The sequence below is a fragment of the Haemaphysalis longicornis genome, unplaced genomic scaffold, assembly GCF_048455015.1.
Source record: "Haemaphysalis longicornis isolate Haplotype H1 unplaced genomic scaffold, Haemaphysalis longicornis Haplotype H1 scaffold_4, whole genome shotgun sequence".
In the NCBI taxonomy this organism is placed as follows: domain Eukaryota; kingdom Metazoa; phylum Arthropoda; class Arachnida; order Ixodida; family Ixodidae; genus Haemaphysalis; species Haemaphysalis longicornis.
In genome coordinates, this window is record NW_027526361.1 from 182,920,275 (window position 1) to 182,942,632 (window position 22,358).

A 22,358-nucleotide genomic window follows, 5' to 3' on the forward strand; every position below is an offset into this window, starting at 1 on the left:
CAGTATTGGGGGCGTCGTAAGCAGGCGCCGCATGGTCACAAATGAGTTGTCACAAGCAGGCGACCACTGGAGACGTTCGTTGTGTCCGCTGAGGAGCTGCGTTAAAGGGGCGATGATGGTTGCAAAGTTTCGGATGAATCGGCGAAAATAGGAGCATAAGCCGATAAAGCTTCGGAGGTCTTTCAGACTGGCTGGTTTGGGAAACTCTGCCACGGCACGAAGCTTGCCCGGATCTGGAAGGATGCCCTCTTTGGACACAACATGACCCAAAATTGTTAGCTTTCGAGCAGCAAAGCGGCACTTCTTCAGATTCAGTTGCAAGCCGGCTGACGTGAGGCAAGTCAACACTTGCTTAAGGCGCTCAAGGTGCGTGTCAAAATCCGATGAAAACACAACAATGTCATCCAAATAACAAAGACAGGTTTTCCACTTAAGGCCCCGTAAAACGTTGTCCATCATTCGTTCGAAAGTGGCTGGCGCATTACAAAGCCCGAACGGCATCACGTTAAATTCGTAAAGACCGTCAGGTGTAACGAACGCTGTTTTGGAGCGGTCGGCATCAGCCATGGGCACTTGCCAGTAACCCGACCGCAGGTCCAAGGAGGAGAAAAACTCGGCACCCTGGAGGCAGTCAAGAGCGTCGTCGATACGGGGCAGCGGATAAACGTCCTTGCGCGTAATCTTATTGAGGCGGCGATAATCCACGCAGAACCGGATCGACCCGTCCTTTTTTGTGACCAGAACAACAGGAGAGGCCCACGGGCTGGTAGAGGGTCGGATGACATTACGGGTAAGCATATCGGACACTTGCTCGTCGATCACGCGGCGCTCCGTAGGTGACACGCGATATGGTCTCTGCCGCAGTGGGGCGTGGGAGCCGGTGTCTATTTCATGTGAAACTGCCGACGTGCGTCCCAGGGTGGTTTGTACGCAATCAAAGGAGTCGCGAAAACACTGAAGGAGGGCGATGAGCTTGTCACGTTGTTCAAGGCTAAGGCCCTTGTCGACGGACTGCAGGAACGCATCCGAGCTTGACGCACCCACAGGACTATGTGTGCCAACAGTGAGCAGCGATGGTTCGTCGGGCACAGCGTTCACGTGAGAAGGGTCAACGGCTTCCACACACCCTATACATTCCCCATGGAACAAGGTAGTCGGGCAGGAAGATGGGTTACAGATGACGATTAAGCTGCAACCGGACTGGACGTCGATGGCAGCAGATGGTAAAGGCAGACATTTGCGCGAGAGGAAGGACCTGGACGGCGTGAAAACCACAGTCGTGTCGTCCACATTGCACAAAACGGGCACTATGAGGGAAGATCTCGGGGGAATGTCCGTATCTTCGGAAACAGTTAACTTGGTCGACAGCTCGTTCGACGGCGGCTCGTCGAACGGTAGAAGTTCAACTTGCAAACGGGCGCAATCGATTATGGCATGATGTCGGGATAGGAAGTCCCAGCCGAGGATTATGTCGTGGGAACATGATGGGAGAACAATGAATTCGATGACGTAGGTGACGTCTTGGATGAGAACCCGAGCGGTACACATGGCCAACGGTTTAATCTCTTGCGCGCTCGCAGTCCGAAGGGTAAGGTCAGAGAGAGGCGTCGTAACTTTACGTAATGAGCGGCGTAGACGTTCATTCAACACAGACACAGCGGCACCAGTGTCAATAAGCGCGAGGGCGGCGACACCTTCAACAGTCACGTCTATAACATTGGCGGGTGAGAGAGGAGGGCTTCGGAATTTCGACGGGGCTGCAGTTCTTGCCTCGGGAACTGCAGCTGTTAGTTTCCCTCAGCGGTCGGATTCTGGCGGGGACGCATGGGAGACGGCGAACGGCGACGCGGAGAAAAGGAGCGACGGCTGGAAAAGGGCGGACGGTCGGCAGAGGACGAATTCGGTGCCTGACCCAAGTCTCCATGGGTGTAGTACGGTTGCGGTCCATAAGGAGGCACTCGATGGACGTCGCTAGCAGGCGGTGGCCGCCGACGGCACAACCGAGCGACGTGTCCGGGCATGCAGCACGCGTAACAGATAGGGCGGTTGTCAGATGTGCGCCAGGGGTTCAGCGGTTCAGGTGGTAGCCGAGGATAAGGCGTCGCGCGCGGGTCTCTCACATACTGGTACGCTTGGAAAGCACCGGGCTGCAGTTGCCGGACTACTGAGGCGTAACTGAAGGGGAGCGCTCCAGGAATGGCGGGGGGCACCGCCATCGTCACTGGTGGTGCGATGGGCGCTGCCACTGGTTGTTCGAGGGGCACTGTCACTTGCGGTTCGAACGGGGGCGCCACGGGTGGCGCGACGGTCGCTACCACGGGGGCCGGCACAAGTGTAGGTTGGCGAACTGGAGGAAGCGCCTCGGCGACTTGCTCCCGGATTACGCGGCGTACAGTCGAAGGCAGTGAAGGCGAAGGCAGACGCTCATGAACACTGGGAAGCAGAGCCAGCTGTCGAGCAATTTCTGCGCGCACGAACTCCTCGATGTGCGGCAGAAGAGAAGAAAGGTCATGCGGCATCGTGAGAGAGGAAAGGCATCCCCGTGAGCACTCTTCATGGGGCGATGTACGCTGGCGAGTAACGACACGCTGCTTGCGCAGTTCATCGTAGCTCAGGCACCATGTAGTGATTTCGTCCACAGTCTGTGGGTTCTTGTTTAGCAACATCTGAAAGGCGAACTCTTCTATCCCTTTGAGAACGTGTCTGACCTTCTCGCTCTCCGGCATCGCAGGGTCAACGCGCTTGCAAAGGTCTACAATGTCCTCGATGTAGCTGGTGTAACTTTCATTGTCCTGTTGGGCTCGGACGCGCAGACGTTGTTCGGCGTTTAGCTTGCGTAGAGCGGGGCGACCAAACGCTGCCAGGAACCTCGTCTTAAAGGCCGACCAAGTCTGCATCTTCGGTTCATTGTTATGAAACCAATATTCAGCTAATTTGTCGAGGGAGAAAGGGACGTTGTTGAGTTTGGCAACGTCATCCCAGCGATTGTGGGTGCTCACCCTTTCGAATGTTGAGAGCCAATCTTCCGCATCGATGTCGTCACTGCCGGTGAAACTGGGGGGGTCGCGCTGACGCAGTGACCCGGAGCAGATGACGGGCGCAGGCTGCGGCGGGGTCATGTCGTGCTCGAATCCTCGGGAGACGGGAGGGAGCACTCGCTTGCTTCGTAGTTCCAGGCCGGGGACCGTGCAAAGACTACGACCTCCACCAAAATATAATGGGGTTTATTAGCAAACGGCTAGAGCGTGGTAACGGGGGCTGGTTGTACCAGAGGCCAAGCTAGCCCGGGAGTCCACGCGCAGGTCTCTCAGCAAGATCGTTCTCGATGGGGCTGCTCCGATGACTGAGCCTTGCACATAGACCCAGTTGGGGGATTGACGCCACCTGACAGTCAGCCTCGGTCTCAGTTGAGCACACACCCCTTTGGCCACACTGGGGCGCCTGCTAACGGCCACTATCTCTGTTACAATATATATATATTGCAGCGTGGTTTATTGGTCCACTAACGAGCAGTTAGAGCTGCGGAGAAGCCGAGGTTCTACGTGTTAAGCAAGCAAGGTCCGACGCGATACAGGATCGGCCCGTGCACCAAGCGCTTCTTCTGCCTTCTCGTCGTCGTGCGTGTACCACACCGAATATCCCCAACGGGGAATTGTCCTTGCATAGACGACTGTGCCAATTGCTGATATCACGTCCATAATCAACGCTACAACATTCGCCCCCGGTGGAAAAGGAGCCATCCTGGCGACTCAAGGGGACGAGGAGACCACAGGATCGTAATACTCTTTCAGCCGGTTGGCGTGAACTATCTCGCATCCACGGTGTCGACGGTCGGGTGCGGGTGCAACCGGTTCGATGAGGTAATTCACTGGTGAAGTTTCCTTGACGACTCTGTAGGGTCCATGATATTTCGCAACAAGCTTCGGTGAGAGACCGGGTGTAGGGCATGGCACCCAAAGCCAGACAAGTGAATCAGGCCTATAGGTGCGAGCCGTGGTGGAAGCGTCGAGATTATGCTTCTGGTGTAGCTGGTGTTCAGATGTGAGCGAGCGGGCGAGCTGACGGCACTCTTCGGCATGCTTGACTACTTCCGAAATGGGTGCGAACTCGGTGTGATCTGGGCAATACGGCAAAATTGTGTCAAGGGCGCACGCCGGCTCCCGTCCGTAGAGCAGGAAAAAAGGTGGGAATCCCGTCGTCGTCTGCGTAGCCGTGTTGTAGGCGTACGTGACAAAGGGAAGTATCACGTCCCAGTCAGAATGGTCCGACGCCACGTAAATCGAAAGCATATCACTCAAAGTGCGGTTAAATTGTTCGGTGAGTCCATTCGTCTGCGGGTGGTAAGACGACGTAGTTCGGTGAACAATTAGACATTCCCACAGGAGGCCTTCGATGACTTCCGACAAGAAGACGCGACCTCGGTCACTGAGCAGAGCAGATCTCGAGGAGCACCATGGCGAAGTATGAGATGGCGAAACAGGAAGGACGCGACGTCACGTGCCGTGGCAGTTGCTAGAGCAGCGGTTTCTGCATAGCGCGTAAGATGATCCACTGCCACAATGACCCAACGGTTGCCAGCAGCTGTGCACGGTAGGTAGCCGTAAAGATCTATCCCAATGCGATCGAACGGTCTTTCGGGGCACGGCAATGGCTGCGGCGGGCCCGCCGCGGGAGCAGGAGGGGATTTGCGCCGCTGACAGTTGATGCATGACTGGATGTACTTGCGCACGAAGGTGTACATTCCCCGCCAGTAATACCGCAGGCGAAGCCGCTGATACGTTTTTAACACACCGGCGTGAGCGCGGCTGGGGTCAGCGTGGAAGGATGCGCATATGGCCGTGCGCAAATGGCGAGGTATTACCAGTAACCATTTGCTACCTCCTGATAGGTAATTGCGCCTGAAGAGCATTTCGTCGCGGAGTGCAAAGTGGGCAGCTTGTCGGCGCAGCGCACGCGATTCTTCAGCAGAGGACACACCAGAGAGGAAGTCAATCCAGGGGTCCTTGCGCTGCTCAGCTGGCATGTCCGTGATGTCGAGGGACGACAGGCCGGCATCAACAGAAACGGAGCACGAGTCTTCCGCCGGTAGGGGGGAGCGAGACAGAGCGTCAGCGTCTGAATGCTTCCGGCCGGAACGGTACAGCACACGGATGCCATGCTCTTGAAGTCGCAGAGCCCAGTGACCAAGGCGGCCAGACGGTTCTGCACAATGCGTGATGGTCCGTTACAACGTCAAAAGGACGGCCGTACAAATATGGTCGAACTTTTGTAAGCGCCCATACGGTGGCCAAGCACTCCTTTTCCGTGACCGAATAATTCAACTCAGCTTTTGTGAGCGTACGACTGGCATAAGCGACGACATAATCGTCAAAACCAGCTTTTCGTTGGGCAAGCACTGCACCGATTCCGGCGCCGCTGGCATCCGTGTGGATTTCTCTTGGCATGGTCGGGTCAAAGTGTCGCAGAATAGGCGGGGAAGTAAGGAGTCGCCGTAACTTTGCGAATGCTTCATCGCAATCCCTCGACCAAGCGCCAATACCGCTTTCCTTGCCGAGAAGCGCCGTCAAGGGCGCAATTATGGCGGCAAAGTTGCGAATGAAGCGGCGTAAATATGAACATAGTCCAATAAAGCTCCGTAGGGCCTTCATGGTGGCCGGTTTAGGGAACTCGGCGACCGCGCAAAGTTTGGTGGCGTCGGGAAGAATTCCCTCCTTCGACACAACGTGGCTCAGTATGGTCAACTTTCGCGCCGCAAAGTGGCATTTCTTCATGTTGAGTTGCAATCTGACATTGGCAAGGCAAGTCAAAACCTGCTCCAGGCGCCTCAAGTGAGTGTCGAAGTCGGGAGAAAAAACGACTATGTCATCGAGATAACAGAGACACGTTTTCCACTTCAGGCCGCGCAAAATGGTGTCCATCATCCTCTCGAACGTGGCAGGAGCGTTGCACAGGCCAAACGGCATAACGTTAAATTCATACAGGCCGTCAGGAGTGATGAACGCCGTTTTCGCGCGATCGGCCTCCGCCATGGGTACCTGCCAATATCCAGACCGCAGATCAAGGGAAGAAAAAAACTCGGCGCCTTGTAAACTGTCAAGGGCATCGTCGATCCGTGGTAAAGGATAGTCCGCGTGATGCTGTTGAGACGGCGATAATCTACGCAAAAGCGGATGGAACCGTCCTTTTTTGTTACAAGCACCACGGGAGACGCCCAGGGACTGTTGAAGGGCCGAATTACTTTCCGCTTGAGCATATCGTTCACCTGTTCGTCAATAGTGCTGCGCTCCTTCGGCGACACGCGGGACGGTCGTTGGCGCAGTGCTGCATGCGAGCCGGTGTCAATTGAGTGAGCTACAGCAGATGTTCGGCCCAACGGTGCCTTTGCGCCGTCAAAAGAAGAGCGGAACCGATATAGCAGAGCGAGGAGCCTCACTCGTTGGTCTGATCTGAGGGCAGGATCAATCGAAGCGCCAATGTCCGGAGGCGACAGGTCTGGTTCTGACGGGGCAGGACTCAGTCCCGCCACTGGAACACATGATGGAGAGTCGTCTGGTACGGCAGTGACAAGCTCTGGCCCAATAACTTCGACGCAGCCAAGGACCTCACCGTGCAGGAGACGAAGGGGCTCCAAGGACTCGTTGTTGACTACTATGGCGCTCGTGCCAGCATGAACTGTCAGTAGGGTGAATGGCAGGGACAGCGATTTTCGGTGGAGAAATAAGCGCGACGGCGTGAAAAGAACTCGTGCGTCGGTAATGGAAGAGCAGCAGAGCGGGGAGGAATGTCCGTGTCGTAAGCCACGGTGAGCTTTGCAGGGGCAGCGGACTGAAGTTCGGCGTAAGGCGCGTCCAAGGGAGAATCAAATTCTACTTGTGCACGCGCACACTCGATTATTGCGCGATGGCGAGATAAAAATTCCCAGCCTAAAATGACGTCATGGGAGCAGGATGGCAGCACGAGGAACTCGACGGGGTACACGACGTCCTGGATCGTGACACGCGCCGTGCAGGCTGCCAAAGGTTTTACACGTTGCGCAGTTGCGGTACATAACGAAAATTGCGGCAGCGGCGTCGTAACTTTTCTGAGCGAGCGGCAAATATCGGCGGTAATGATGGAGACGGCGGCGCCTGTGTCGACTAGTGCGACTGCACATACACCCTCAACAGATACATCGATTACATTTGTAGGACTTTTACAGTTAGAAAGTAGCGCAGCTCTTGCCTCCGGAACTGCGGCGGCTAGTTTTCGTGTTCAGTTGGGCTTGAACGACGTCGCATAGGCGATAGTGAGCGGCGAAGTGGGGAGCTTGAACGGCGGCTATCGGCGTCACGACGGCTGAAATCGTTGTAACCGGAGGCAGGTAACGGCGACCTGGGTGGCACGTCGGTCATCAGCTGCGAAGACCCGTGTGGAGAGCCAAAAGTGTGGTTTGCAGCGTCATCATTCATTGCGAACACGCGGCGGCGGCAGTAACGGGACACATGGCCTGGAAGTCGGCAGGCGAAACAGATGGGGCGATTATCAGCCGTGCGCCACGGATTCCCCGGTGGCGGATTCCTGCGCACCGCAGAGCGTGGTGGGGTTGGCGGCATGGCCCGAAAAGACGTCCCAGCTGGCTGTACCGGTCTCCCCATGGCTTCGGCATACGTGAGGGGTGCATAATACAGAGTGGGTGGCAGTACCTCAGCCACCTGCTCCTTGGTCATGTGGCGAAGCGCTGGAAGCGTCGGCGAGACAACGGAAGGAGTTACTTCGGTAAGCTGCGGTGGCACTCCGTATCATGGAGATGGGCCAGGAACAGACGGTGGCATAGTAGATCCAGGCTCCAGGGTAAGAAGTGACACTTGCCGAGCAACTTCTTCGCGAACAAACTGTTGAAGCTGCCGCATCAAGGATGCGTCGGCCCCCGCCTCTGTCAAGCTCGATAGCGGCTCTCCCTGTACAGAAGAGCCCCGGGTAAGCGCACTCTGCCTTCGGCGTTCTTCGTAGCTTCGGCACTGGGTGATGATGTCAGCAACGGTTCGCAGATCTTTCGCTAACAGCATCTGAAAAGCGTCATCATCGATTCCTTTCATCAAGTGCTTAATTTTCTCTACTTCAGCCATAGCTGAATGAACACGGTTGTAGAGGTCCACAACATCTTCGATATAACTTGTGAAGGTCTCTCCAGGACGCTGTGCTCGTGTGCGGAGACGCTGCTCAGCAAGAAGCTTCCGCACGGCGGGACGGCCGAAGACCTCGACAATACGGGTTTTGAATTCAGCCCAAGTAGCCATGGTGGCTACGTTGTTGTGAAACCACTTCTTGGCTAGGTGGTTTAAATGAAACTCAACGTCATTAAGCTTCATGCGATCGTCGCATCTGTTGTGCGTGCTCACTCGTTCGTACTGCGGCAGCCACTCCTCCACGTCGTTGTCATCCGTTCCATCGAAGTTAGGGGGGTTTCGCTGGCGAAGCGTACCCGAACACATGATGGGCTGCGGTGAGGATGGTGCCATGTCTCGGTCGGTGTTCAGCTGCATCACGGGCTGTAGCCGTCTGCTTCGTAACTCCAGGGTGTGTTATCGGAGTCTTGCGATGCGAAGGTACGGTCACGCTGGGAACGAACCCGCACCCTCCACCAACCTTCAGCGTGGTTTATTGGTCCACTAACGAGCAGTTAGAGCTGCGGAGAATCCGAGGTTCGACGTGCTAAGCAAGCAAGGTCCGGCGGGATACAGGATCGGCCCGTGCGCCAAGCGATTCTTCTGCCTTCTCGTCGTCGGGCGTGTACCACACCGAATATCCCCAACGGGGAATTGTCCTTGCATAGACGACTGTGCCAACTGCTGATATGGCGTCCATAAAAGAAATACCGGTAGTCTACAACGCCAAAGAAGGCATAGGGGAATGGTTAGACTATTTTTTACCGTTAGTGACGTTACATGATTATTTTTAGTAATTTCGTGAGAAAGAAAGAAAGGAAGAAAAACACGCGCCCAAAGTGGGGACCGAACCCACGCCTTTCGATTAGATCTCGAATGCCTTTCTCACGTAATTAATAAAAATAATCATGTAACGTCACTAACGGTAAAAAATAGTCTAACCATTCCCCTATGCCTTCCTTGGCGTTGTAGACTGCCGGCATTTCTTTCTGTATATATGTATATATATATATATATATATATATATATATATATATATATATAACACAGAAATAAGGGTTGGCAGTCGAGAAAACCTCGGAAAGCAAAGGGGAGGATGTGGTAGATCATTGAAACAGATTAAGAATTTGGAAAGAAAGAAAGAAAGTGAAGAAAAAATGCCCGCCAGGTGGGATCCGAACCCACGACCTCCAGAATACCGGTCTGGTGCGATAACCACTACGCTACCGGCGGGGCGATTTTCCCATTCACTTTCTGGGGTATTTATGTTAGGTATCTTTGTTTCCTGTGCTTGGGGGTGGTAGCCAGCGCCATTCGGACTAATCGGGGTGAAGGGGACCTTCTTTTTAACCCCCGGGTCGTGACTCGAGTGTCTACGACATGTCCAGAGTGGTCGACCAGCTTTGAACCCTCTTAAGCTCCCTTTGGCAACAAGACTGCCAGAACAGAGGCCCTCGCTATGCATATAGCGAATCAGAATAGGAAATGAGGGGCTCGTTGAAAATAACACAGAAATAAGGGTTGGCAGTCGAGAAAACCTCGGAAAGCAAAGGGGAGGATGTGGTAGATCATTGAAACAGATTAAGAATTTGGAAAGAAAGAAAGAAAGTGAAGAAAAAATGCCCGCCAGGTGGGATCCGAACCCACGACCTCCAGAATACCGGTCTGGTGCGATAACCACTACGCTACCGGCGGGGCGATTTTCCCATTCACTTTCTGGGGTATTTATGTTAGGTATCTTTGTTTCCTGTGCTTGGGGGTGGTAGCCAGCGCCATTCGGACTAATCGGGGTGAAGGGGACCTTCTTTTTAACCCCCGGGTCGTGACTCGAGTGTCTACGACATGTCCAGAGTGGTCGACCAGCTTTGAACCCTCTTAAGCTCCCTTTGGCAACAAGACTGCCAGAACAGAGGCCCTCGCTATGCATATAGCGAATCAGAATAGGAAATGAGGGGCTCGTTGAAAATAACACAGAAATAAGGGTTGGCAGTCGAGAAAACCTCGGAAAGCAAAGGGGAGGATGTGGTAGATCATTGAAACAGATTAAGAATTTGGAAAGAAAGAAAGAAAGTGAAGAAAAAATGCCCGCCAGGTGGGATCCGAACCCACCTTCACTTTCTTCACTTTCTTTCTTTCTTTCCAAATTCTTAATCTGTTTCAATGATCTACCACATCCTCCCCTTTGCTTTCCGAGGTTTTCTCGACTGCCAACCCTTATTTCTGTGTTATTTTCAACGAGCCCCTCATTTCCTATTCTGATTCGCTATATATATATATATATATATATATATATATATATATATATTTAGCGAATCAGAATAGGAAATGAGGGGCTCGTTGAAAATAACACAGAAATAAGGGTTGGCAGTCGAGAAAACCTCGGAAAGCAAAGGGGAGGATGTGGTAGATCATTGAAACAGATTAAGAATTTGGAAAGAAAGAAAGAAAGTGAAGAAAAAATGCCCGCCAGGTGGAATCCGAACCCACGACCTCCAGAATACCGGTCTGGTGCGATAGACCGGTATTCTGGAGGTCGTGGGTTCGGATCCCACCTGGCGGGCATTTTTTCTTCACTTTCTTTCTTCCTTTCCAAATTCTTAATCTGTTTCAATGATCTACCACATCCTCCCCTTTGCTTTCCGAGGTTTTCTCGACTGCCAACCCTTATTTCTGTGTTATATATATTTATATATATATATCTAGAGAGAGAGAGAGAGAGAGAAGAGAGAGAAAATGAATTTACGGGTAAAATCCAGGTGCGCGGGGTAATTTGGCTGAGCTTACTACGCCATATGAAGGGACAAATACATGAGGGATTTTTAAATAAACACATAAATAAGCACGTAACACAGCTAAATAAATAAGACAATAGTCTAAATAAGACCATAGAGAAAGTAAGACAATATCACAGCTTCACCTTCGCAATTACGTGTCCGCATGCTCTGTGCGTGCTTCAAGCGTATGTTTATAATAGCTTGAATAAAATACTAGAGCCCAACTGAACTGTCAGTGTCCAAAAATAAAACCGCCGCCTTGTGTTTAAGGCTTTAAGGTTATAAGTGTTTTTCATCAATCTTGTGCACTACACAATGCGTAAGTGGGGTTAAGTACAGAAGCAGGTCTTGATGTAAACATTGTCAGGGGAACCATTTGATTAGGAATGCTGAAGATATATGCTAAGTATTATGAAACGGAAACTGAAAATTATGTGGTCAGCGCACTAAACTTTCTTACAACCTTTCTGGACGAAAAGGGTGTGAGAATCTTGTCCCATGGAGAACACCTTTAAAAGGTGTTTTGGCTAACAAAGGGTGTAAGCATGAAAAACGGGTGTTCGTGAGAACACCTTATTAAAAGGGTGTAAGGTTGCTCAGGGCCCTAAAGTAAGGGCGTGGGCAGCGGAGCTATGCCTGCTGGTGTAGACGGGCCGAGAGCGCAGCACGACATACAGACACACTCAATACGCACGAGTCACACTAGACCATCAAATGAATTGAGCAAGAAAATTAACGGGATGCATGGGGCCAGCGAGTGCATAATTACTTAGCAATAAATCTGCTATTCTTGCTTACACAGCCAGCACAGGAACGTGCTCCAATAGAGTAGGTGGGCTTGTCGCAAAAATAAGATATTTTAACGCTAATTTTGGAATTATGGATTTAAATGTAAGTCTATACAAATCAGCATTTGGATTTTCAAAAACTTTCTAATCGCGTTAAGAAGTGTGTTCCATTAAGAAGTCTGCTCATTATTTCAACCCCCTTCTTCCCAAAAGGGTGTAAAGCTACAAAATAGGGTGTTCCGAACTAAGAAAAATGGTGTAAAGAAAAAGGGTGTAAGAAAAAGGGTTTAAGAAAAGACCGCCACCTGAGAAAAAATTGGGCCCATCTCCCCGCGAGGGGGACTCGAGTAAATGCGTCGCATAGGGGGTGGGTGTATTGCGTTAACGTTTAGTGTTTGGGGAGTTGGTGGTAGTGAATGCGTTGTATCAGCAGCTTCTTGACGTAGTTTGAATGAGTCAAGGATATTAGGCGCGTTCGTAGCCTTTCATTCTGTGTCGGTTTTGTGGCGCAGTGGGAAGAGCACCATGTACCTCGCGTTCCACCCACAGGCAGTGAATGCGTTGTATCAGCAGCTTCTTGACGTAGTTTGAATTAGTCAAGGATATAAGGCGCGTTCGTAGCCTTTCATTCTGTGTCGGCTTTGTGGCGCAGTGGGTAGAGCACCATGTACCTTGCATTCCGCCCGCAGGGTCGTGTGATCAAAACCAGGCGCCGATAAGTATTATTTTTTTATATAGTGTAGGGGGAGGGGTGCGGACCTGTTGTTGAGAGCGAGGAGGGTAGCGTGATGCGGGGAGGAGGAGTGGGGGAGAGGGCGCGCCTGCGCGCTGAGCTGTTGCGGACGCACGGAGGACGCTACATGTGAGTTAAAGAAATGCTCTGCATTTAAAAGAATGTAGGATACCTCCAACTTTGGAGCTATTTCATGCCCGTCTACACCTGTGGACAGAACATTTTCTACAAGTGGAGCATGTTTTGTAGCTCAGGATGTTTAACACTATATAAGTTGGCATAATTTGTTAGAATTGAAGCTGTTTGAGCTTGCCCTACCTTCGGTGGCGCTAGCAAAAAAGACAGAAAAATAACTGCGCCCCTCTAAATGGTGCATCACCGTAGATAAAGTATCAATACAGGGAAGCCGGTTTAGAGCCTGTTCGATTGTGATACAGAAGACGAAAGCGTATGCGCACCTCTTACTCCACCGTTTCGAAGGTACTAGTTTTTTTGTAATTCCAAAATGCAGGAAAATCAGCTCAGCTTGTAATGGTGGTGCAAGGCTGGAGAAACACCATAGCTCCGGGTAGACCTAGCTTATTTCCTTCTTGGCCCCGCTGTCAGTGTGGGGGACACACTGCAACAGCCTTGTAAAATCCGGTTAAGCTTGGCCTCACCCCTCAGCGCTTATCTTGCTCAGCAAGAACATCGCAAAGCCTAGCAAACGTAGCAAAACTTAGCAACACCGGAAGAAACTTGGTCGACCTCCAGCTCCGCTGTTCTTTTTTTGCAACTGAACACTTATTTCGCACCGTTTCAACACCCTACAGAAAACCAATCCTGTTGCAGTGGGTCAATACCTGTTCCGCCACGCAACTATAGTCTTTTTTGTAAATTTTGAATGTTGAAATGGAAGATTCACGCGCCAAAGCTAAACTGAGGGCGTGAGGCGCATTTTTTATGGAAACGAGCGATCATAGCAGAGGAACATTTTGTTTTTTTTTGCTTTTTAACATTTCTTACGAGTAGAGGAGGGGATGAGGGAATGCCTTGTTCTTTGCAGTGGAATTATACATGCATGCATGGCCTTATTTAATGAACAGCTGAACGCTTTTCCACACTCTTTCTATACCCTAAGAAAAACCAAGGATGTTCAAGTTGATCAACACCCTTTTTTTCACACCAAAAGGGTGTAAAGCTAGGAAAAGGGTGTTAAGATTACAGAAAGGGTATTAGGGGCTTGAAACACCCTTTTTCCACTTATGCTGCACCTTTGTTTGGCCAAAAAGGGTGTAAAAACGTTTAGTGGGAGTGCTATCATTCACGTCACGGTCAAGTCAAAATAGGCCATGGAATGCTCAAAAATTAAAAACATTGTAAAGCTATGTACTGGGCAGATACCCTAATACCCAAGTTATACAATACTAGACAACTATTCAAGCCATAGAAATCAAAATTACGGGAAATTAAGAATGGTCTTACTCCCATGTTTACCCGAGACGTTGTATAGTGATTTCGGCCCAGCGCTGGAAAGGCGATTATGAAAGTTCTATTCAGCGGGGTGGGGATCGCCTGCAAGGAGAGAACGTGGAGGAATGTACGCTGAGCGACCGTTGGTTTTACGGTTGTGTTACTGTATCCACAGTCATCATCATCGTCAGCCTATCTACGCCCACTGCAGGGCAATGGCTTCTCCGATAGATAACGGGTTCCCTACACATAAATCTCCACTGTAAATGAATCAAAGTGTATCGCTATCTGTTACAATAATAACATATCTGGGTCATGTGGAAATACAATGAGCTGTGTTATACTAAGCAACCATCACATTGGGAACGGCTGTGTTTGGTACAGACCTAGAAATTAGAAGTTCAACAATACACAGAAATGATGCAATCATAAGAGCAAACGCACAACAAAATTTTAGGATTTAAGGAAATATTTGGGTACAGTCATGGACAATTCAAATGGACAATTCAATACCTGTTAGCGGCTGTTAAAACGCACGGACATGCGCAGTTGAGATGACGGGAGCGAGGCTGCGTGTCCCACTGCGATATGTTGCCCTCTCCTCGCTCGCATGCTTGCCTTGTCGCCATGCCGAAAGAGCGCCGCAAGCACTGAAAGTACTACCAGTTCTACCGCCGCTGCAGCTGAGGGTGTTGGTCGTGTTGAGAGCAATGCGGCGCGTAATTGCTTGCGGATGCGGCCAGTGCTTGCGTGGGAAACGCGTGCACGCTCTCGCAAGGCATACTGTTGAGCTCTTCATGCTTTCTTGAAGAAAACCAGCGCGCATAAGTGGAGACAAAAATAAATGCATGCCGCCTAACTTCTGATGGCACCGCATTGTTTTTCGTTCGTGGTGCAGTGGCTCGGGAATTGAACAATGAGCTGGCCGCCAACAAAAATACGCCTTTGTTCGACGGAGTCATGGCTGAGTCACTTGGCGGATTCAGTGCTTGTAGCAAATAGATATACCACGACAATTCGTCTCCAATCATATACACTAACTGCAAGCATTGTGTGGGCTGGAAAAAATAACTAGCAGAGTTCTAATATTCACAAAAAGTAAGAAGATATGTAGGTCCCAACCATTCTATAGGCCAGTTGCCCTTGGACGTCAATTTTGGTGGCCCGGTTGTTTTCGTTTTTTTTTAATGCGAATGCATTTCTTAGTCGAGGCATGTCAGGCGCCGTGCGGCGTCCACGCGCCCGCAGGTGTTATCTCTCCGCTCTCACCCCCTCTCCCATAGCAACAGCTGCGAGCGCACACGCTCCTCCTCTCCCCTAGCAACCGGAGCAGGGGGTGCGTACGGATCAGCGGTGAGTGAGTGGAGAGGAGGAGCGCGCTCGGGCGTGTGAGGGCGCTCGCATCGCGGGAGCTCGCCGGAGCTCCCGCGTGTGTGGGAGAGTGTAGGCGAGGGTAGGCGCGGTGCTTCGGTGCTTCTCCTCTCGACGCTCGCCCCACTCTCCCACGCCCGCATGCTTCTCAAAGACCCTTTGACTGTGCAGTTTACCGACCACAAGGCAGTGATCGTGGCCGTCAAGTACAACGACAACACAAACAGGTGTTAAATAAATGGTTACGCTACAAATCACCGTCTCCTCATTAATTATAAATTCCGCGCACTCTCGCGCAAACGAAATGCATTCGTATTTCCTCACGATTCCCTTCGGGGAGGTGGGGTGAATTTTTTTGGAAGGCACCTCACTTCTTGTAGAAATCTGAGGAGCGGGCATTACTGAGCATGGTGTGGGCGCTACGCAGGCGTCCATCGTTATTTGATCAAGTTACTTACTTCCACATGCAAAGCTATGTCGGCAATGTGACGCCGGCACACACTTGGAGCAGGCGCTCGTGTGAGCGGAGCATACAGTCGCCGCAGATACTATCTCGCGCCGCATCACTAACAATTGTTTTCAGCGCTCTGGCGCCATGGCGACAAGGCAAGCCTGCGAGCGAGGAGAGGGCAACATATCACAGTGGAGCACGCAGCCTCTCTCCCGTCAAATCAACTGCGCATGTCCATGCGTGCGTTTTCCACGGCCGCTTCCAGGTGACGGCACCGGTATCTTCGGCCATGCGCTCCGCGGTTCGCATTTGAATTGTCCATGACTGTACATGTTGAGCAAACACATTTTAAACCGCTGGAAAATTTGCGTCAAAATTGCGATGATTTGATTGATACTGCGCATGAATTCCGCAACGTTATGGCTGGAAAGGTCAGCCTTACCATAGTTTGTCTTAGCTGTCAGAAGGAATACATTATGCTGTTCAGAAAGCCCGGCAACGTCTGTATTCATAGGTTAAGGTGTACCGAGAGTTCCAACAAAATCAATATTTTGGCGATCACGACAAATACCCAAACCTCTTGTTAGCTCAGATCAACATGTCAGAGGTAGGAGGGTGAGGTTTTCATAGATGATTTGAACCTTGTCCTAAGGGGGCTAAAAGTTATTTCACGAACCGCTTGATTTGGAAGCTTTTGGAGACATGACAAATAAGTGAACTATCTATTCCCAATAACCTCAAATTGTAAGCAAGATGACTGTTGTTTTAAATGCGTAATATAGTGATCGAAGGACTGCCGCTGGAAGCAATCTACTGTTCTAATTCGAGCAAGTATCTCGAATGCAAATCTCTTGGCAACTCATTTTGGCGTGAAGTGTGTTTTCAATGTGCGTCAGCCACAACACCCGGAATGACGAAGGGCAGGGCACAGGAACGGCCTGATCACCAAGATTGATTTGCGGGATGGGATCGATGAGCCGCTTGTTACGCGCATGGAAAATCGCGATGTTTGTTGTTGTGGAATTCATGCGCAGACAGTTGCTTTCGCCACACGACACGAGGCTTTCTAAACCACGGATTATTCTTGTTATTAAATAAATAACGCCTTTAGTGTACAAACATAACAATCGTGTCATCTGCGTAATTATTATTTATAATTTCGAAGATAGCACAGCGTTATTGTATACAGTCGAACACGGATATATCGAACTACAAGGGGATCGCGAATAGTTTGACGTATCGATAATCCGAAATGTAACATATGCCGCACTGAAAGATTATCTGATAACTCTGCACATCTCTGAGAGATTTCCCAGATTCTGACAGTCGATAGAACACCGACTTGTTCCTCACAGCACGGAAAATACTAGCCTTAGTGCGACGACCAACGCACTTTTTTCAACATGAAAAAAAAAACAAATCTGAGATTCGCTTGTTTCCCTTCTGCGTCATCAAGTTGGCCAGACTCTCTTCTATCTTACAAACGCCGTCCAAATGAGAAAACTCGTCGTTGTACACTCTGCCGCAAGTATGGCGAATCTGAAAACGTATGAGCTTGGCTGCAATAGTTGGTTGGGAATGTTCGGTTGGGTTCGGTTGGGGAAAGTGAATGGGAACCCAATCAATCCCCGCATTCTCGCTTCCATGCGGCAGCCCCCCCCATGCTAGCCTGCATAGAGGAAACTAGTGTGCGAGCTGCAGGTGTTGCAGGCTATCGAAGCAACGCGATGCCGCCTTCTCGTCACCTAGCCCGGCAGGGCCCTCGAGAATTCATCATAATGGCATCCCCCGTCAGGAGAAGCGCACTTGCAGCGCAGCGTTCGATTTGTCGAATGTGCCCGCGATCTGGAGTTTGATACACGCGTACAACAGCGCGATACTTTTGCATGTGATCGTTACGGGGGATGTTCAGGCTGTTCGATATAGGCAATAATTCGATGTATCCGTGTTAGATATATCCGCGTTTGGCTGCATAATGACGAAATGCTCCTAGAATGAATCCTTGGAGAACAGATCGAGTGATATAAATATTTATTCCCATTTTTACCACGCACAGCTTGAATCGAGTGAGAGGCAATTTTGTTTCACATTTGTATAGGCGCCACATGAACACTGCGCCACGTACAGCGTGTTGTTGCGCTAGTTGGTGAAACAGTTTTAGGGTGCAAAAACTGCGCATAAAACAGAAGCGAATAGGGAAGACAATAACTGCGGGGCCGTCCTGTCCGTTCCTTATTCTCTTGTCTTGTGCGCAATTTTTTTTCAACCCTAAACATATCGCTGTGTCCTTGGCATAAGCTTTGCAATTTGGGTCGGTTCATTTAGTCAGCAAAGGTCCTTTATTCCGACAATGCCGGGCACATAATGAGTTAGTGCTGAAAATGCCTCGAGACGACGCTACATATTATTGAGTAAAGTTCTGATTTATTTAGCTTAACAGAACTTTGAGGTTTTACAGTTTTTTCTTAGCTGGAAAACATGGCCTTGCCCGCTTCTCGTTGACTTTGCTGAACCTGAGCATGGCGTTGAAAGAGCTTAGGAGTTACACATTGCAACAATTTGCAATTTAATGTCACTACAAATAACTATCTCCCATAACACGTAGAATAAAGCTGTAGACGGGGTTGTGCAGGCGTCAGAGCAATTCAGGGTGTCATAAAATTCATTTTGAGATGCTTTCGGTTAAGGCTCAGTTGCCGCCGCTGTATGAAAGCCTTCTGTTCCCATAGAACTAGACCAGAGAAGAGAAGTGAAAAATGATTGACTCGATTATGAATAAATAATGAGAACCAGTACACAATGTTCGGCGCGATTTTAAAGTCGTGTTGGCAATTAATTTCGTTTTCTCTGGTAACGCATTCTAATATACAAATCTTTTACAGAAAAGTGCCCTTTGCAGCCAATGAATTTTCTCCGGGGTGATAAAGAAGAATTCCCACCAACGCACCACTAACACTTTAACAATAAGAAGTAAGGTGTGCTTTTGACTGATAAATATGCTATTTGCTATCCTTTTAACGTTTTTCGTCAGGAAAAGTCATCATGGCCTAAGGTGCCAGAACTTAGAAAATACTACTTTAGATTAGACGATAGAAGAGTTAAGAGAAAAAAAAACTGTGCTTGATTCTTCTGTCATAGGAATAGGTGAAACACGAAAGTGAAATGGGCAGCGAAATCTGCAGCTGAGCATGGTTTGTGGGTCGGCGGCTGTCTTCTAGGTGTGCTTGGCGAGCAACGTCCTGCTGGCGGGTCGCTTCGGCAAAGGTGTACTGGCGCCATTTCCGTGACGGATATGACGTCAGTGAAATCTTGGGGTATTCCGGCAGAAAACGATTTCGAGTGTAAATATAAAACCAGAAAACGAACAACCCGAAGTCTACCGTACTCTTTAGTACTGGAGGTTTCTTCCCCGAAAGAAGACCGTGTGCAGAGGTGCACGGGTGTAGCCTGAAACAATCCATTCCCGTTTGAATCCGTCCGGCTTGAACCCATTCTCTAAACGCCCTTCCCGTTTGGCCCGTCCCGTAGGCGCCCGTTCCCAAAACGTCCTTCCTGTTTCAACCCACTCACAAAACGCCAACCTCAAATAGTTAAGATGACTTTCTGAGCTCGCAGTGCGCTTTTAGCCACCAAAATTGCGCTGGGCAAGGTAGTGTAGGTTATTGAGTAACTACTACAACATATTTTGCTCATTTCTTGCCTAATTATTTAGCGCGAGGGCAAATTCTACTTCACCTTGAATCTAACTCTACTCGGTAGATGGCGCCAACAACACGGTTTCTTTTTATAGCTCTACAGGCGATGGCTACAGTATTCTCCAAACAACTACAGTTATTGTGAACTACAGCAACAAAATTATGCGTGATTTACTTTGAATCTAATTCATCAGATGTCGCTACTTGCGCCGCGGCGGCCGGAATACGCAAACCGCAAATGGGATGCTAACCGGTAACGCGATAAATGGTGGCGCAAACACGGTAAGGATATGCTGAAACTCTCTATTATGGGAGGATAACTGCCTACATGTTTGCTTTTGCTTTTCCATGTACTGCGTGCCCGCCTACGTATTATCCGTGAAAGGTACACGCAAGAGAATACAGCTTTGGGTGTTCTTAACGCCTGGATGAAAAATTTGTGCGAACCATTTCCTCCAAACAAAAATTTTAGCTTTGGCCTTCAATGGCCATTCTTTTACAGATATGTGCATATAAAGTGATTCTTGGCCACGCATTAAAATTGACCGCACCACTGGCTTTGTTCGTAATAGTTACCGCGTTCATAAAATACGTTTTTTTCTGTAGTCTGCTACATTTGGCAATTGTATTTTGCGAGATCTTTTCCTGCTAGAAATAAAACAGTAGCCCTGTACTACCCCTGATAAGTTAATAGTTGCATTTGTTAAAATACCCAACTTCATTTTCGGCAAGAGGTTCGGACGCTAAAAACTGGCATGCGACCGCGGAAAAGTTCTATTTTGAAAATGCTCGCCCTTTCTTTTTTTGTATGTGTTGCATACAAGTGCATGTGCATTCGTATATGCAACTGGGGGGGCTGCAACTATAACCGCTGCCGCGGAGTACGCATGCGAGCAACACGTTCCAGACCGCTCGACCAACGCAGAAGCAGGGGCAAGGGTGTAGTTTCAGCTGTACCTAATTCACCAACGCTGTACGGGGTCGGACGTAACGCAGCAACGTACGTGTTGTTTTTTAATTGACGCCACGTATCGTAAAACGGACCATTGTGAAAGGTTGGAGGTTAATAGGGCGTCTGCATACTTTGGCTCCGCCAGCTGTACCTTTTTTTTTATACCGTCGGACGTAAGTATAATTACGAAAATCGCACTCCTCGGACCGAGTCACCCGAGTCAAAACTGGGTTCGTTATTCCGGGAAGGGGCTAAATGGGAAAATACGAAACGGGAAGGGCGTTTTGTACCTGGTTGAAGCGGCACGGAACAAACGGGAAAGTTGAAATGGGAATGGGTTCAAATGGGAACAGGCGAAATGGGAAAGGGTGAAAGGGGAAGGTCGTTTTGCGCGGGGTTGAAACGGGAGGGAACAAGCGGGAAGGATAAATATGGAATGAGTTCAAACGGGAACCTCCCGGGTGCACCCTTGCTTCGTTGTACTGGCGTCGCATCTGTGACGAATATGACGTTAATGAAATCTTCGTCAATGCTGGATTATTCTTGTCCTTTCCAGCACGACAGTGATAACGAGTACGGATAATAGCATTGCTAATAAGAATTCACTCTGCGTCATGCGACTAATTTGGTGACGACCTCCAATGGTGCAGGTGTGGCTGGCGCTGATGCTCTCCCTGCTGTTGGCCTGGACGGGCCTCGTGGTGCTCCGCCGCTGCACACCGCGGGACAAACTAGTCGGCACGGAGCCCGACGCCTGGTTCCTCATGTCCACGCTAATTCGTCAGGGTGAATATGCATCGCATTCTGTTTTGTAGCGTGAGCTACACTGGCCGAAGTTGAGCAGTTTCGCGTGCCTCCTGGAGAGCCGTGCTGCGCATGCGCGAGGAGCAGTGACGTTACATGGCGCACAGAACGTTGCTCTCTGCCCGGCGTCTCTCACACACCCCACGTGCCCAGTCTTCGCCGACCTCCGTTCCTCACGTGGCGGCCCGGTGCACTTAATGATCCTGGGAGGGGTGGTCGGGTGTGGAACCGATGGCTCGTGCGTTGCAGCAACATCGGCGTGCGCCTCTGGAACCAGCTTAGCTCTGGCGTTATTAATGGCGCTGCGCCGGAGCCGCTTGATAAATATACATGTGTCACATGATGCGTATACGATGTGTGTGTCATTGAAGCAGCACTATGCATGATAATCAAGCTAATCCTAGACAACCATGAAAGCCAAAAATAACCAGCTGAATGTTAGCTCCCGCTACGTATATCCTGGTATAGCCGAGCTAAGCCACTGCTAATTTTTTTAGGGGGAAAGCTCTACTGAAGTATACCTTTCGAGGTCATTCATCGCGCCAGAGGAACGGACGTTCAGCTGCTGGCGGGAAAGCTGCGCCTTTCATTCTTGTGGGTTTGCTTGCTCGGAGCTCCGCCGCTGGGCACCACGTGACTAGACGAGGGCGAAACGGCTGCTTCGTGTCCGGCTCATCTACAAACGGCGGCCGGGCCACCTGTGCTTGCGGATGAACAAGAGCGACCCGCGTGAGTGTGGGAGGGTTTAACGGCTCGTATATGAAAACACTGCGCTGAATGAGTCCACAGGAACAACTACTAGAGAAACACACAATGCACGCACACGAAAGCGCCGCTTTGCCGGCGCTCGGTTCCTCAGTAACGCCACCGATAGTGTGATGGCTGGGCTGTCAGAGCGGAAGAGTCAATACAACCAAGCAAATAAAGCTTGACGGCTGGCTGCGATATCTCAACCGAAGGCACTTCCACAAAACACTGGCCGCATAATGTTTTCTGTCGTCATAATCAGGGCTATAAATGTAAACCAGGGCTATTTTGCGTGTGTGTGAAGCAGGAAACACCAGTTGCGTAAGCTAGTAGAAAAAAATGGCCAAGCAGTCACTAAGTCGCGCAAGGCTTGAACCATACCGAAGCTGGCTGATGTCTTCTATGTAAACACTAAACGACACACGACCACCCATGGCATTAGGTTTG

General features: G+C 50.1%; 1 protein-coding gene across 1 annotated transcript in view; it reads left to right on the top strand.

The window, feature by feature from the left end:
• LOC144180136 (glutamate receptor ionotropic, delta-2-like) overlaps nucleotides 1–22,358 on the top strand; it is a 61,835-nt gene that overhangs the window by 31,970 nt on the left and 7,507 nt on the right. The window contains exon 3 of the mRNA XM_077708528.1: nucleotides 21,011–21,146. Coding sequence (XP_077564654.1) covers nucleotides 21,011–21,146 — 136 coding nt within the window. The remainder of the gene's footprint in view (nucleotides 1–21,010; nucleotides 21,147–22,358) is intronic.